The sequence below is a fragment of the Heterocephalus glaber genome, unplaced genomic scaffold, assembly GCF_053883595.1.
Source record: "Heterocephalus glaber isolate CG9 unplaced genomic scaffold, H.glaber_assembly_v1.0 deba00001461, whole genome shotgun sequence".
In the NCBI taxonomy this organism is placed as follows: domain Eukaryota; kingdom Metazoa; phylum Chordata; class Mammalia; order Rodentia; family Bathyergidae; genus Heterocephalus; species Heterocephalus glaber.
The window spans coordinates 4,022,634-4,040,347 of NW_028258308.1; the positions used below are offsets into that span (position 1 = coordinate 4,022,634).

The 17,714-nt window shown below is 33.8% G+C and overlaps 1 protein-coding gene across 9 annotated transcripts in view; it reads right to left on the reverse strand.

The window, feature by feature from the left end:
* Positions 1-365: 365 nt before the first annotated feature.
* Nek1 (NIMA related kinase 1) overlaps positions 366-17,714 on the reverse strand; it is a 182,049-nt gene continuing 164,700 nt past the window's right edge. For all 9 annotated transcript variants that reach the window (XM_021264929.2, XM_021264927.2, XM_087217007.1 and 6 more), the window contains 5 exons: positions 14,811-14,956; positions 7,321-7,529; positions 6,353-6,483; positions 6,051-6,183; positions 366-1,602 (listed from right to left, as the gene is read on the reverse strand). In XM_021264929.2, the coding sequence (XP_021120588.2) occupies positions 1,589-1,602; positions 6,051-6,183; positions 6,353-6,483; positions 7,321-7,529; positions 14,811-14,956 (633 nt within the window). In that variant the 3' untranslated portion in view covers positions 366-1,588. The remainder of the gene's footprint in view (positions 1,603-6,050; positions 6,184-6,352; positions 6,484-7,320; positions 7,530-14,810; positions 14,957-17,714) is intronic.

Here is a 17,714-nt window from a genome sequence, read left to right on the forward strand (position 1 = left end):
TCTCTGGTTCATTGGTACAACCTTTCCATAATAACATTCCAGAGCCATTCACCTCCAACTGACTAGAGATGGCACAAATCCTATTTGTAATCCCTATCTCTGTATATATGACATCTTTTGAAGTATCGGATAAAACAGCTTCTTTTCTACTGTGTTATACCATTATTTGCTTTTCTAATAGTTTAAAATTAACAAATATTGCCTCCAATCATTCTCACCTTTCAGGATTGTAGAGAATTAAAGTATACAATTAAAATGTTCCTCTTTTAAAAAAAGGCAATCATCAGAGACAAAATCAATTATTCAAGGCTCTGTGCAAAAGCATCTTATTGAGAAAAGTGCTAATAAATAAAGACAAGCAATGATTTACTTCAGGTAGACAATAAAAATTTAATAGTAATATAAAATAAACATATAAAAATCAACTGTTTAGTTTTGGATGTTAGAAAATAATATACATAATAAATTTAACATAGTACTGATAGTGCTGCAAGATTTTATTTTTCAAATTTTAGATTATGCTAATCAGGCTGCTTTGTACTCAGAGGCTCAAAAATTCTGCTTTTATTCCTAAAAACATCTGGACAGTAGGCATCTCTAATGAAACCATGTAATACTTGGAACAGTGTAAGTGAAGCTGTGTGACCAGCACGTCAATAACCTAAGTAAATCCTCTCATAATGAAAATAAAAAAGGCAAACATTAGTTACCAAAACTGTCACTATCAAAATAAAGATGATTCCTTTTCCTTTCTTAACCTCCCATTGCCACTGAAGCATATGCATGAGAGGAAGTAAAAAAAAAAGGGTAACTTTATACTATATGCTAGGTCAGTGTTAAAATTCACAGCTTAAATTTTTAAGACATAATATTTCTGGTCCTTAAAAGAAGTAGAATTAACCAACTTTTTAAATATCAGAAAATAACAACGTTGTGAATCATTCATAATCAAATCTTTCAATGATTTCTAAAACTGTTTCTACAGCCTGTTTCCACTCAGCTAGTTCAAGAGACACATTGGTTGAAAAATAACTTGAGGATATAAACTTCAAAGCTAAAAATTCCACTTCAAAATGTAAAGATTTAAATAGAGCCCTTGATAAGGTTACTTAGTGCAGAACTGCTGGCCAGGATGAAAACAAGCACAGCAGAGGAAAAAAAAAAAAAAAAAAAGGCCATGCTTAACTACTTAAATGAAAAACCATAGGCAGGTCTCTCATGACAGAAATAATTTCTTCAATCTAAAGACATTTACTCAAAGTCAAAGCTACCTTATTGCACGGTAAATTTTCAAAATCATTAAGTCCAATTCTGGGTCAATGCTGCTTATGCTTTGGTTGGTGATTTGATCAAATATATGTTCTGTAGTATTTAACTATAAAATTCAACAAACAAAATAAAATTGGTAAAATGCTAGAATCTTAACTGAGAAATCATGTTTTTCCATCTTTTTCATGCAATAAGCATGCTCATCTTAAATCTAGTATTTCTTATAAATAATCTATATATTTCCCACCGAAGCTTGTTATTCTGATGAGCCAAATTCAAATGCTTTCATGTAGTTGAGGATTAAAGAAAGTCTTGAGGATTATTCATCATTATCTGTTGAAAATACAAAAAGATTAATTTACTTTATTTCCAATCAAATTGTATCTGGTTAGTAAAAAAAAAATTCTTTTTCACACTAAAGGAAAAGAGATTTAATGCAGTTTTAATTGGGCCGGAGATTTAGCTTAGTGGTTCTGCTGCCTGCCTTGCAAGGACAAGGTCTCAAGTTCAATCCCCGGTACCCCCGCCAATGCAGTTTTCATTATAATAGTATATACTGATAAGATATTCATACAATGTAAGAAAGAATAAAGTGGGAAGCAAAAGTCAGCAGAGGATAACCAAAGCTAATAATTACATATAAATCTTTCAAAATTTATTATTCATATGTTTTAAAAAATTATACCAAAATACAGTTTTGAGACATGAGTTTTTCCATTTAAAATATATTATGAACGGGAAGAAGGATAAGTAAGAGCAAGCAAGATGATAAAGGAAGATTAAAAATGTTAATGGTCGGATCCACAAAGTAGGTATAGGTGATCTCTATAAAGTTTTCAAGTTTTCCATATGAAAAATATTAATCATGGATATATTCCACATCAATTTCAATACCTGCATATTGTTACGGGATAATGTAATTAACCTTGTATTTATATGTTCTGGCCCTCTCTCCCTCCTTTTCTCTCCCTTTCTTTCTCCCCCTTCCTCTTTCCCTTTCTCTTTTTTCCCTTCCTCCCTCCTTTCCTCGTTTCTCCTTTTTCCCTCTTTCCCTTCTCTTCCTTCCTCCTTCTCCTCCCCTCCCCTCCCTTTTCTTCCCTCCCTCCCTTCTTTCTTTCCTTTTGGATCAAACCCAGGGCCTTACACATGTTAGGCAAGTGCTCTACCACTGACCTACATTCCAAACTCAGTAGACTGAAATTAATGTATATTCTTCCCTCTTATAGTTTTCTACTTTTTTTTTTTGTATTGGGGATCGAACTCAGGACCTTGTGCTTGTGAGGCAGGTGGTGGCACCACTGAGCTAAATTTGGCCTCCACTTTTATTAAATATATGTACAACTTAACAAAATTGCCTTTAAACATTATATAAGTGGTATTATATAATTTTTTGACTAATGAATAGAAAAGATTGTTAATATTTTTGGTACTGGGGATCAAACTCAGGACCTTGTGCTTGCGAGGCAGGCATGGGTACTACTGAGTTAAATCCCCAGCCCTGATAGAAATTATTTAACTGCTGTATAGAATCATTTTAACTACTATGTAGAATCGTTATATAAACATAGCACAACATTTCATCTAAAATGAATGCTGAAGGAAGGTATGTGTTTACTTTTAAGAATCTGTGAGCTTGGCTGCTAGTGCTATTACTCTATGTGAGTACTTAGTACCCTCATCAGTCTACCACTGACCACTGTTATACTCCTCTTCTTGTGGAGGAACCTATTAAGTATAGTATTAATTAATTTACAAATTGTACTAGTTTTGACTTCTGACATTGGAGAGTACCTTGCTATGGACGAATCAGTATTAGCTTTATTAAAAGGTACAGTTACTGAGAGGTTGTACCAAACCTCCACTGTAACAGTATCAAGGAAATTAAATTGTTTAGACTGCCTTTTCAGGACTCAACTTCCAGTGAAATGCAACAGGAATGTGCTTAAACGATCTTTTTAACACATACCTTAATGACTCGATATTACTTTTGAGTCAGCTAGATAAAATTTTGTACTCTCTCCCATTTTTGCTCTCCCATCCACTACAGAAAATAAGTGTGTAATCATCACATGGTTTTATTATCTCCAAATATAGGCTAAAAGACAACTGTCTATAAGATTGCTAAAATATTGGTCAGATTACAGACTGGTTTATATTCTAAACCCAGTTACTGTCTAACATTTACCTATCTGATAATTAACCATATAAACCAGCAAGCTATTTGAATATTTGAATAATGCAATATACATTTTACAACTAGTTTATGTAGTGGCTATATTATTAAGTTATAACATTTTATGAGCTGTACTAAGATTTTTTTTTTTAAAGTTTACCAGAGTTTTTGTTTTTGTTTTTTAAAAAGATTGCCATTTGGCTTTAATTGCTTTATATTCTTTTTGTCTAAGCTAAAGAAATTGCTGCCAGGCTTTATGCTACAGAACTTTGGAGTTTTTACTTCCTTTCTGTCTGTATGCTACGGAAAATCCAATACTGCTTCTTGAGGGATCTATTAGCCTGGCCTGATTCTTGGGTCTTTGAGGGGGCATAACCTTCTATGTAGGCACGTATCCTTTTGAAGCCACTCAGCGGTCTAAAGAGGATGTCAGTTTTACCTTATGGTTCAAATGATTATTACAGACTCTACCTAAGAGGTAAAGCAAAATAAAAACTCTTCAGATACATGACAAGCAAAGCTAAAGCCTAAGCATATTGGTGCTGATTAGTGTGAAAAGTTCCATGGAAAATACTGTGGAGAACGCCTGAAGGATGAACAGTTTGAATGCAAACAGAACTGGTATGATACTCTACACAGATTTACTTACTTGGAATCATCCTCAGGCCTTATGCCAGCAACTTACACTATGACATATTATGAGAAATTATGAGAAACAGACTCATGAAATCCAAATACTACAAGAATTACTGAGGATATTTTTCATTGTAATACTGTTTTTAGAAGATGGAGCCTAAGGTCTTAATAAAACCAGAAATCCCTAAATTCTACATAATGCTTGCCTGGGGATGTAGCTCAGCACAATGGCCCTGGGTTTAATCCCAAGTACCACACACAAACACACAAAATACACTTTTATTTTGAAGATAATATTTTACTATTTAGAAAAATAAAACATCCATATTATAATGGTAATTCAAAACTGACAGAAATTTCCAGAGACTAACACTTGAGTTTATTCTGGGGTGGATCTTTGGATTCTTGCTCCTGGAAAAAACTTTTTCTCCTTAAGTGATTCAAATGTTATTCAAACTTGACAAACATTGTATGATAGTTGCTTCTTAAGCATCATGGGAAGTTTTTACACTGGTTTCAATACCAAAAAATTTCTGTCCTCTGAGTAATTAATGTGGTCTGTCCCATGAACACTGTAACTCATTTAATTACTTAAGTTTCCTGCTTTGCTAGAAATATCAAAACCAAATTTGTGTTTTGTCTTTAAAGAATTAGAGACATTTGGAATATGTACTCTGTATTCTGACTTCATTATTGGCTTCATATTATATTGCTTGCACTCATTTGCCAGATATGCTGATTTTTTTCCAAATACTTTTTAAAATTTAATTTTATCTTGTAAATTTTATGAAAATTTACATCACTAAAATTCAACATCAACTTCAAAACCATCAATTTTAGTTTATGCATAAATTGTTAAAGTAAAGGGATTAATTTTTTTGTATGTAAGATTACTTTTATTTTCTTCATAGAATTGTTGTCTTTGAAAATTTTGTTTTAATATATTTTCCATGTCTATCCTGCATTATATCACTACCCTCTAAAGACCACCTATTTCTTATTGGCAATGTAAATAATTTTGTGCTTTTCGATGATCCCGATGTCATGCTCCAGCTGTTTCATTTCTCCTTCCAGCCTCTGCTTGTGCACCTTCTTCGGGAGAGAGTCGATGAAGACGGAGAGGGCCTGGAACTCTTTGTGCACCTCTTCCCAGTTCTTCTTCAGCCCCTGGAGAACTGCAACTCTTTCTTCATCCGATAACATTTTCATAGCTGCTTTCGTAAGGTTTTCCTGGATATAATGATCATACTCTTCCTGGGCTTTCTTCAGTTCCTCACTCCGCTTACGTATGTATTCAGGTGTGACACCATAATCCTAGGAGGCTGGGGAGGCTCCTTCAAGTCACTGGGTATGAGGTTATAAATGCTCTCAGCCGAGCCGTTGGATCCATGACCAGCAAATGGCTCCTTAAAAACTACAATTCCCAACTTCTTTTTCTCACTGTCCCTTTCTCCGCTGCTTCCCCTTTCGTTTTTGCACCCTCGCCTTGTCAAGGAACTCAGATTTCTCTCCTTCATGTACTCCCCTTTGACCCTTCTTAGCACTCTCTCCCAAGAAAAAGAAACGCGCTTTCTATTCCTCCTGGGGTTGCTCACTGTTGTTCAAAAGGGATTAATTTTTTGGGAAATATTTAAAAATAAATTCCTGTTCAAAACTGTTATGTGTATAAAAGTTAGATATCACATTCTTGATAAGAATTATTCTGATTTCTAGAGCTATCTGGTTAGGTGACTTTAAATTTCTTTTATTTAAATGCTATTTATAAATTAAAAGATGTTAACCTAAGTCAATAAAACTGTATGATACATTAGTAAAAATATATGACAGTTAATTTGATAATTGTTTAAAAGTAGTATGTATTCTAATATTGATTTCAGCAAAGTACATGTAATATAAGGTCATCAATTTACATTTGTCATCTTATTTTTCTCATATTTATTTAAAATATAAAGACATGTACGAAAAATCTTACCTTCTTGATAGGCTCCATCTGCCATTACTAAATGAAGAATCTTGGCATAAAGATGCTGATGTTCATTTCCCAAAATATTTTGAACTACTGTTGAACAAATCTCGGTATTTTCATCTTCATCTTCATGAATAGCCTACAAATTTCCAAATACAAATTAACATTTCAAAACTAATTTTCTCTAAGTGGAAACTTTACTTACTATGTATTTATGATAAACCTAATGACCAATAAAGATCATCAATATATCTCTAGTATTCAAACAGAGCAAATTTCAAAAGAATTTCAGTTAACATTTTACTTACTTTTATTTTCTCATAAACCTCAAAAAATTTTTCGAAGCCTATTTCTTGCTCCAGGTGAAGTCTCAGTTCCTCTAAATGGTTGAAGACACTATCATATTCACATTCACTAGTAACTTCACCATCACTGTTATCTAAAAAATAAAAATAAATACAAGATATTTTATGATTATAAAAATAATACTTCTTTCCCTAGACTAAAATTCTATGGCATGTGAATAATGTCACTGAAGTAGACTACTTACACTTTTAATATAAACAGTTGTCACTAGATAGAAACAGTAAATCAGGTTAAAAAAAAATTTCTAGCGATTTCCCAAGCTAAAAAAATCCTAGATATATCATTTAATTTAGTAAATAAAGGGAAAAAATGTACTTCTGTGCTCTACATTGAATCAGTCAATTCTAAGAATTGTGTTTTCAAAGTTGATAATAAACACGGATCATAACATAATAAAGCACACAAATGGCAGATGTCCTAAGACACACAACATAACATTTTGGGAAAACACTGGAAAATTATAAATACTCTATATTTTTCTTATGTACATACTAAAGATATTTTGAAAAAAAATTACTGAAGAATCTTTTTCCACATTACTTCTTCATCCCAAATAGTGAAATGTATGAGCATTATATGCATGTTAAGGGTAATGCTATGAACAAAGAATGGTTTCAAAACAAAATGAAAATGTTAAAAATTAAGTTATCCTTATTACTGGAGAAATAAGCCGAGAAATGGAGAACAAGGAACAATAAAAATCTACCAAAAATCATTGCCATAATTTAATGGGAAAGAAATGGATTAACTCTGTATACACATTTGTGTGAAAAAGAAAAAAGGCAGGGACACAAACCCATGCTTTAGTCTTAAAGTTGAATATGGCTCATATCAAATATGAGAAAAATACACTGTACTTGAAATGTTTATACACACTGAAAAGAAAAAGGTCCACAACACGACCATGCACCTGAGTGCCATTCTTCGTTCAAGGCACTTTCACTGCTGGGGTTGTCCTCTTCATCTGCCAGGTCTGTGCCATTTGCAGTCTGCTCTACATCACTGTTCTTTAGGGCCGACTCTTCCTCCTCACTGTATTCTTCACCAGGTTGCTCCCTCAGTAACTGCTCCATTGAGGCCTGAAGCTCTTGTAAATCTGTGTCAGCTTCTTCAAATACACTGGAATTTAGAAAATAAAACATCACTGAAATGTTACTGATTTTGAAACATCACTTTAACTCAATATGTATTCCTTTAGTCTTTTTTTGTGTGTGCGGGGGGTACTGGGGATTGAGCTCGGGACCTTGCGCTTGCGAGACAGGCGTCGAAACCACTGAGCTAAATCCCCGGCCCCGTGTATACACTTCTTTGTATTTAAAAGTATTAATCGTAGATAAAAAGAAGTCTAAAAAAAACCTATGTAGTTTTTAACAAGAAAATGAGAATGAATACAGAAGATAAATATGACATGATAAATAGCACATGACACATATTCTGGGATATATAAGCCAGGAGGTGACTTGTTTAAAATGGTCCTGATTTGCCAAAGAGAATGACATAACCATCAATATTCATTGCTTAAAAATTTTGAAACAATGCTGATGTTTAAGGAGTCAGACTAAAGATGTTTTTTATTTCTTTCTAGAACAAATATTTAGTATTCAAAATTTTCTTTTATATAATTTTAAAGGTTAGTCAAAGTCTTCATGTGGATATATAACAGTCATACATTATATGAAAGGCTTTCCATGTAAATGGACATTGGACATTTGAACTTTAAAATTTTTCTTTTTAATGGTGCCAGGGATCAAACCCAGGGCTTCTTACACATTAGGCCAACTACTTCACTACTGAGCTAAACCCCTAGCCCTGAACTTACAGAGATGGAAATATATGTTCAGGTTAACAGGATGATCCAGGAACCTGATCTTTAGGTATGTATTCTCAAAAATGTTTCTAAAATACATAATAGACTTTCCTGTGTAATTAGAATATACTATCATAATACTACAGAATCTTATTTTCAAGGCATTGATCAGGGTATTATTTCTATTTTTAGTGGGATTATAAATACTGGAATAAATGAGTTTATACAAATAAGATAAAATAGGATTGAACTGCTTCAGAAACTAAATTACTAATAAGTATATGCTAGTTTATATTTATATAGTATTTACTTATATTTTATATCAATAAGTATCATACTTAATAGTATTTTAGCATATTAAGCAATTTCATCCTATTATTTAAATTTTAACCTCAAAAACTGTTGAGACATGGAAACTGAATCAAAGTATTTTTTCACCTCATTAAATGATTTTTTAGTATATTTTTAGTATGTATTTGGAATATATAATAATTACATTCATTTTGGGGAATACACACAGACACACACACACTATCTTGGTCATATTTGATCCCCTTCTTCCCACCCTCCCCCTCCCCCTCCTCCAGGTGCTGATCCTCATCTCTAACAGTAATCCTCCCACCCTGTACCTTAACATCTCTCCTTTATTTTTTTTAACAAATTATTTATATTTTGAGTTTCTCATATAAGAGAAACTATGTGATATTTAATCTGTTTGGTTTATTTCACTTAACATTACAGCCTCCAGATCTGTCCATTTCTTATAGATGATTCAAATTTATCTTTATGGTTGAGTAACACTCCATCATCTACACACACACACACACACACACACACACACACACACACACATTTTCTTTATCCATTTATCTGTCGATAGACATAGGCTGTTTTTATAATTTAGTTATTGTGAGTTAGGCTGCTATAAACATGAGTATGTATATATTACTGTAATATGATGACTTTAACTCTTTTGGGAAGATACCCAGGAGAGGTATGTATAACTAGGTCAAACATGAGTTTCTAATTTTAGTTTTTTGAGGAATCTCCATACTGATTTCCACTGTGGTTGTACCAGTTTACACACCTACCAACAATGCAGAACAGTTCCCTTATTCCCACATCTTTGCCAATATTTGTTGTTTATTATTATTATTATTATTACTGGAGTGTTGTTTTAATTTGTATTTCCCTAACAGCCAAAGATGCAGAGCATTTTTTCATGTATTTATTAGCTATGTGTATTTTCTTTTGAGAATTATTAATTTTAATATGGGTCTTTTTTAAAAAAAATTCTTTATGTACCAGAGAAGGAGCTGTAAAAAAGTTTTTCCATTCTGTAGGTTGCATCTTCACTCTTGACTGTTTCCTTTTTTTGTGCAAAAGCTTTTAAATTTGATATAATCCCAATTGTTAATTCTTGGAATAATTTCTTGAGCAACTAGGGTTCTGTTCAGAGGTCCTCGACTGTGCCTATGTCTTCAGGTATTTTACCTACTTTATCTTCCTGGAGAGTTAACATTTCTGTTTTTATATCCAAGTCTTTGACCCATTTTTATTTTATTTTAGTATCTGAAAAGAGAAATAGGTCTAGATTAATTCTTTTATACATGGACAACCAGTTTTCCCAGAACCATTTGTTAAATACACTATCTTTTCTCCAGTGTTTGTTTTTGGTCCCTTTGTCAAAGATGTCTGAAGGCTCATGGGGCTGTTTCTGTGTCTTTTATTTCACTGGTCTACATGTCTATTTTTGTGCCAGGACTACGCTGTTTTTATTACTGTAGCTTTATAATGTAACTTGAAATTGAGGATTGTAATGTCTTCCATTTTTCTCTTTTTGGTCAGGTTTGTTTTGGCTTTTCTGAGGCTCTTTTAGTTTTTATAAATTTTAGGATTTTTTTTTCCTACTTCTGTAAAGAATACTGTTAGTATTTTGATTAGAGCTGTAGTACATCTACAGATCATTTTTGGTAATATGGACTGTTGTTTGATTCTGCCTGTCCACGAACAAGGGATGTCAATTTTCTAATGTACTCTTTAATCTCTTTATTCAGAGTACTGTTGTATTCATTACAGAGGCCTTTCACCTCCTTGGTTATGTTGATTACTAAGTATGTACAGTGGACCCTTGACTTAGGAACTCGATTGGTTCCTGAAGGCTGGTTGTAACTCAAGTTGGTTGTAGGTCAATACACCTGAGATCTGGATGTTTACCTGGGTACATGCTATAGCTATCAAGAGGCAGAGGAATTTTCCATTAATTAACCCAAGTTGTTCATATGTCAGGCCAGTTGTAACTTGAGAATGCACTGTACTTTTTTTTCTTTGAGCTACCATGAGTAGAAGTATTTTCCTGATTTATTTTATTGTACATTATTGATTTGCAAGAATGCTATTGACTTCTGTGTGCTGATTTTGTATCCTGACACATTCCTGAATTTGTTTATTAGCATTATGAATCTTCTGGTCGAGTTTGTTTTGTTTTTTAGGTCTTCTATGTAAAGGATCATATTATCGGGAAACAAAGATAGTTTAATTTCTTCCTTTCTTATTTTTTATATTTGATTTTTTTTTTTTTTTTTTTTTTTTTTTTTGGTTACCGGGGATCGAACTTGGGAACTTGCACTTGCGAGGCAGGAGGCAGAACCACTGAGCTAAATCCCCGGCCCTCCTTTCCTATTTTTATTTATCTTTTATTTCTGCTTTTCTTTCTCTTGCCTGATTTTATGGCCAAAGTTTCAAGTACTACCCTGAAGAGGAGTGGTAAGAATGGACACATTTGTTTTATTGCTGATTTTAGATGGAATGCTCTGTTTTTCTGCATTTCGTATGATGTTGCCTGTGGCTTTGCTATAATTGGCTTTTATCAGTTTGAGGTAAGGTCCTTATATATCTATTATCATCAAGGTATTTATCATGAATGGATGTTATATTTTGTAAAAAAGCCTCAATTGAGATGATCATGTGATTTTCCTAGGATGGAGGTGACTTAGTCATGATGAATGATCTCTTTAATGATTTGTTGTATTCTGCTTGCACATAACTTATTGAGGATTTTTGCATCTATGTTCACTAAGGGTATTAGCCTGCAGTTGTCTGTTTTTCTTGAGACTTTGTCTGGTTTTGGTATCAGGGTAATGCTGGCTTCAAGGAATGAGTTTGGCTGTGTTCCTTCCCTTTCAATTTCATGGAAGAGTTTGAGAAATATTAGCATTAGTCCTTCCCTGAAGTTCTGATAGAATTTAGTAGGGAATCCATTAAGTCCCGGGCTTTTTTCAGTTGGTATTGTTTATTACTGCCTCAGTTTCATTGCTTGTTATTCGCCTCTTCAGGATTTTTGTATCTTCTTGGTTCAATTTTGGGAAGTTGTATTATTTAGCAATTTATCCACTTCTAGATTCTCCAATTTACTGGAATATGTTTTTGAAATAGTTTCTTTGAATCCTCTGGATTTTAATGGTGTCCATTGTGATTTTACTTTTTTCATTTATAATTGCATTGATACTCTTTTAATGCTTAAATCTGTATCTGAGACCATTAGGAAGCACAGTGCCTGGCATCTGGGTTGTAACTCAAGACTGGGTTCATAAGTTAAAACTAAAAATCTGGTCGTAACCCAAGTTTTTCATATGTCAGGCCAGTCGTAACTCGAAGATCCACTGTACTCGTATGCTACTTTAAGTGAAAGAAGCAAGTCATACGAGAATGTTTCTTGGGTGTTGTAGGAGTGGTGCCAATTTTAAGGTACTTTAAAATCAGGTACTGAATTCACTTTTCATTTGGCTTTCTTGTTATAGAACCTTGAGGAAAATGTGGACATTTCAAAGACAAATATCAAGTGAAATTTCCCTATATTGATACACAGTGACACTTTAAAACATAACTTCATTTTCAGATTTTTAAATTAATACCGAAGGCTTCTAATTCTTAAAATCCAATTCTTTCATCAGCTAGTAATTAAAAGAACATGTGATGGTTAACCTTAATCACCAACTTGACTGGATTAAGAAAAGTCTAGCAGATTAGTAAAACATATCTTTGGGGGTGTGTATGGGAGTATCCAGGTATGACTGGCAAGTAGATCAGCAAACTGAGGGAGCAAGGCATGCCCTGATTGTGGGTGGCATCATCCAATAGGCTTGCAGCCTAGATGGAACAAAAAAAGGGAAGAAGGAGCAAATTGGCCTGTGTTTTGAAAAGCTCCATTCTGTTTGAGTGGGTACATCTTTTGCTACTGCCATCTCCTGTGGACACCAGACTCCAGCTTATTTAGCCTCTACATACGAATTCACAAAGTGACTCTCCGGGGAGCTTCCAGGCCTTCAGTCTCAGACTGGCACTGCATCCTGGGTGCCTCTTAATCTGAGGTTTCCAGCTTCTTGGAATGAGCAGATACTGGATCCTCTGACTCTCTAGCATAAACAGAAGGCCATTATGGACTCTCCTGCTTTTGATCCTGTGAACCTACTTAATAAGTCCCTTCACAGTTTGGAGGGAGTTACCTTTTCATCTTTTACTCTTCTATACTGACTATGCTCATTAATTATTTTGTGTGTTTTTAATAACCTTATTGGTAAAAATAACAACATTCAGCACCTTTATGGTTGACAAAGTGCTGGGTAACAGTTTTTTCTCCAACATTTTAATAATATATATTTTTCTATTGATTCTGTTCTTTTAGAGAATTCTAAGCAATACAGAACACAAGCCACAAATAAGCTATAATTCACTCAGTTAAAAACTGAGGATTTTATTAAATTATTGGAAAGAAAACCTCTCAGCAGTTTGTCAATGATAAAGGTGCTGTATGGGCAGTAGGGTCATTAAAAACACAAAAATCAAAATACAGTGGTACTTCAGTTCATGAACTCAATTTGTTCTATAATTTTGGAAAAGATGGCCACATTTGTGATCACATAGGAAAGATGGCTCTGGTCGTGTTTGTCTCCTGATGCAGAGTTTGCAAACAAAATTTTGCCAAGCGCTTCTGTTTGTGAATCAAATTTTTGCAAACAAAAGCATGTGTAAATTGAGGTACCACTGTATTTAATGACCACTGTCAAATAAAAGAATCAAATATAAAAAGTAACTTTTCCTCTAAATTGTGAGGTAAATCTACAGAGCTCTGTTAAAAATGAAAAAAAGGTAAGGCTGGAGATTTAGTTGAGTGGCACTCCACCTGCCTTGCAAGTGCAAGGTCCTGAGTTCAATCCCTGGTACCAGAAAAAAAAGAAAAATGAAAAAAAGGTAAACTTTAAAAAATAAAGTTTCATTAGAAATTTAAAAAGCAAGGGGCAAAGCTTAAGAGAAACAGAAAAACGAAATGTGTCAGATGCAGTTATTTTGGCTCATGCAGGAAAAATTGTGAGACTGACAAAATGGTTTTAATCAAACATATGAGTTGTTTATATTTAAATGAAAAGACAAAAAGCAGAAACAAGTTTAAAATATTATAAATCATGCAAATTCTAATTCACTCTCTCAGAGTGATTTGAATACACTGTACATTTACAAATACTTTATTCAAGGATACTTTCATTTTATTTACCCAAAAAGCTTATAACATTTGTCTGAGCTGACTACTGTACATTTGAGGGCTGACTACTATTGAAGAAGTTAAAGGAGGATTTTTATCTAAGGGCCCACCACTCCCCACAGCTCTCAGAAGCTTGTTGATTACATTTCCCCCCAAAATCTAGACTTGCCGTGAATCATAAAGAAAGGAATTTTATAAAAGCAATCAATTTACATTGAGAACATACACACAGGATGTGAGGGCGATCTAGCTGCAAAATCTGTCATCCATTTGATCACCAGGGTTGATTTGGCTGATCTGGCTGGCTAGGCGGGTGTCCCCTTCCTCCCTCACTGCTCCACGTGCATCCCTCCAAGCTGCGTGCTCAGTCGAAGAGAGTAAGCATATCCGATAGAGGAAGACCATTTCCTTGGTCAAGGGTATAGGAGTAGCTAAGCTCCCCTGCTAGAATCACCAAACAAGCTTTCAGAAAACACACACACACACACACACACACACACACACACACACACAGAGTAATCCCTTTCCCTATCCCACACAAACAAAACCACTAGCGTGTGTGCCAACTCCCCATTGACATGGCCATGAAATCAGACATGAGGAAAAAAAATAGGCGGAGCTTTCTGGTCATTTTCCTGGGGAAGTATAGAATATTAATTACTCATAATTCCCCACTGTAATCTTTGTATCATATGCTATTCTACTATTAAACAGCCTCCTAACATTCATTCACTTAACCAATATTTACTAAGAAATGACTATATGCAAGCCAGTGTACCAGTACTCAGTGGTAAATAAGATAATGAACACTAACAGAAACCATTTTCTCATATCTCTCAAATGAAATTAAGTTACTAAATAATTTAGAGGCAGATGTACATTATCAAAATTTGCATGACCATACTTTAAGTTGTAAAAAGGTAAGAGTAGTGAAGAGTCAGGTACAGATCATTTTCAAAAATGTCTAGATAAGTTACTTTCTTTAGAATGTTTTTAAAAATATCAATTCAGAAATTATATTAATGCTGGTATTTATGAATGACATTATGCTTACATGTCTTCAGAATCGGAAGGTCCTTTAATGTGCTCATCTTCAATTTCATCAATTTCAAGATTGTCTTGAACATCTCCTACAGTGGGAATGTCCATTAGGATTCTGAACAGCTTTGAGAGATCTGGAAGTGAACACGTCCTCAACATCTAAAAAGAGTCAACAAATTACTTATTAGAAGTAAGAGAATTTAAAAGTAAGAAAGAAAATTAGAGCTAATAATAATTATATATTAATCATATATTAAGTACTAGAACTAGAGGATTCAAAGGTAAGTTGCCCAAGGTTAGAACCTAATTCTTTTAAATTTCAGCTTGGTACTTTTTCACGGAATAAACTAAACTTGTGAGTTATGATTGGGTTTTAACACACAGAAATTCATTTATGTTACCTCTAAATGGCAAGAAGAGGTGTTTATTTAGGTATATACCTGGCCTGGAATTGGAAATGTCAGGAATCAGTCAGTGCTAGAAAATACACATTTTTTCTTTTTCACTTTTCGCCCATGTTTTTCCTCTTTCATTATATTTCTGAGTGGCTCTCTCACCTGCCTATGGTCAATTATCCCCATATAAGTCTTGCTGAAATGCTGGAGTGCATTCTCTGAAGTGGGGCAGAGCACAATCACACAACCGGTGACCCTTGGTATTGTTTGATCACTGCAGTTGCTGGCCAGTTAACTCTGATTAAATCTGGGAGCTCAAATTAAAAGGAAAGCCCAGCACTGCTTCCAAGGGCTTGAGACTGTGAGTGGAAGGCTGGAGGCACAAAGCACTTTGATGTCAATGCTAAGAATCACTCATAATAGCAGCGATTCAGCCAATTGTGTTAAGAAAAAAACCCAGCACACAGTTGAGGTGTTGAAAATTTAAATTTGTGTTGGATAAGAACACAGATAATAGGAACAGATTGTTTGCCAACCTTTCAACAATTAGAATGTGATGACTGGCAGGAATATGAAAGAAATAGCCAGTCTTTGGGGTGGGTTAACCCTAAAGGAATTTGTGAGTTTCGAAACATGATTACTAAGGTTCTGGTAAGAACTCTACAACAAATGGAAGACTTTAAAGAAAATACAATGTTCAGCATATTAATGGAAATTTATACATGTGGCCAGTTTTATTAGTACAATCTGTTTCTGAGAAAAATAAAGGATATATTTCCATTATATGAACATAATTTACATATTATAGCACTCAAGGAAAAAACAGTCATAAATTACAAGTTGGTAAAGTTGGTAAAGATAGATAAAAATATACTGCTTAAAACCATTTAATAATGGTGCCGAAAGTATTTCTTTTGATTTCACACTGTCAGGAATTTACACTATTTTATGCTTTTAATCATATATATTGTAAGCCAGCAATATATAAAATAGGCTCCTACAAGTTTCCTAAGGTAATTACTAATCAGCAAAAAATAAACAGCACACATGCATTTGCACCTAAATCTTATGGGGCTACATGAAAGGATATAATTTTTTTTAGGCTGAGAAAAATTTTAGCTAGCCCTAGTAAAACACTCTCAATTCTAGCTTATTCCTTTTACCAATTACAAAAACTTTCTCAACCTATCATTACAAATTACAGTCAAAAAAATTTCAAGTGGTCATGTAATTTGACAATCTGCCTCTTAGAACAGGTTTATACCCAAAAAGCCATCTGGCAGCTATCAAAAAATAAACTCTTAATGTATATCTCACTTCTTGATAAGACTGTGTTGTTCTTAAATAGGATCTTTACCTTCAATCAAAAATTATCTACCATGCCTGCTACTATTCTATAGTTTTAATATCTACAGAAAGAAATTCTCCTGTAAATATTAGCTGATCCATAACATATTGTCAGTTTTTTTTTTTTAGATCCTTTGGACCATGAACGTATACACAGTATTTGATACAATTACAAAATCAAACAACAGTAATGGTCTATGAAACCATAAAACACTTTTTTTTTGGGTACCAGGGATCGAACTCAGGACCTTGAGCTTGCAAGGCAGGCGGCATATATAAAACATTTTTTAAGTGTATGTTACCTTTAGTTTTTATAGTTAGTTTTCTTCTCAAAAATAAAGGGAACCACATGTAATAGTTAATGAATGAATGATAATAAAGTATTAGCTTCATTAATAAAATTTTATATCAAATTCAACTTCAACGAATTCTGTTAACTCACTTTTCATCTTTAGAATATTTCATATAAAGTATGAACTAGTAATGGTCAGGTATATTATAAAGCAGTTTATGATGGGCATATTTGTTGAGCCTGTGTTTACTGCAATTAAACTATAACACTGTTCTCTCAAAATAGCTTCTATAAATATTTGCTCTTTGCAACCCATAAACCTGATTAAAATGAATTTAAAACAAACATTTTCAACACTTACAAAAGGCAAAAGTTATGTAAGGATAGCTACTTTAGAAAATTGAAAGAATTGACTCTTAAGGCCCATGTGCTCCTTATGAATTTTATGTTAATCCTTTTCCCATCTTGCGTTTGCTAGAACAAGAGAAATGCTCAAATTTTCATACTGCCCACTTTTTTCACTCTATTCGCAAGGCAAGCAAAATATCAGCAGAACACATCTGGTCTCTCTCCATCCTTTATTCACTATCCTGTAGGGTGAAGAAGAATAACAGACTAAAAAAACTTGAGACAATGATAATAAAGGGCATGCCTTTTGCTACTGTCTTGGCATGAAGTGTAGGTATCCCACTTCCCTGCTGCCTTGTGGTAAGCAACACAGGTCAGGTCAGGCCTATGCCTGGCTGCTGGGAAAAAGACAGGTCTAATTTTCAGTTTCTTCAAAACCAGATCTTAAAGGGTATAAAGCTCATTGTGAGTTAAGGAAGTTTGTTCTTCAGACTCTAAGGATCTCAAGGACCAGTCACTTACAGAAAAATATCAA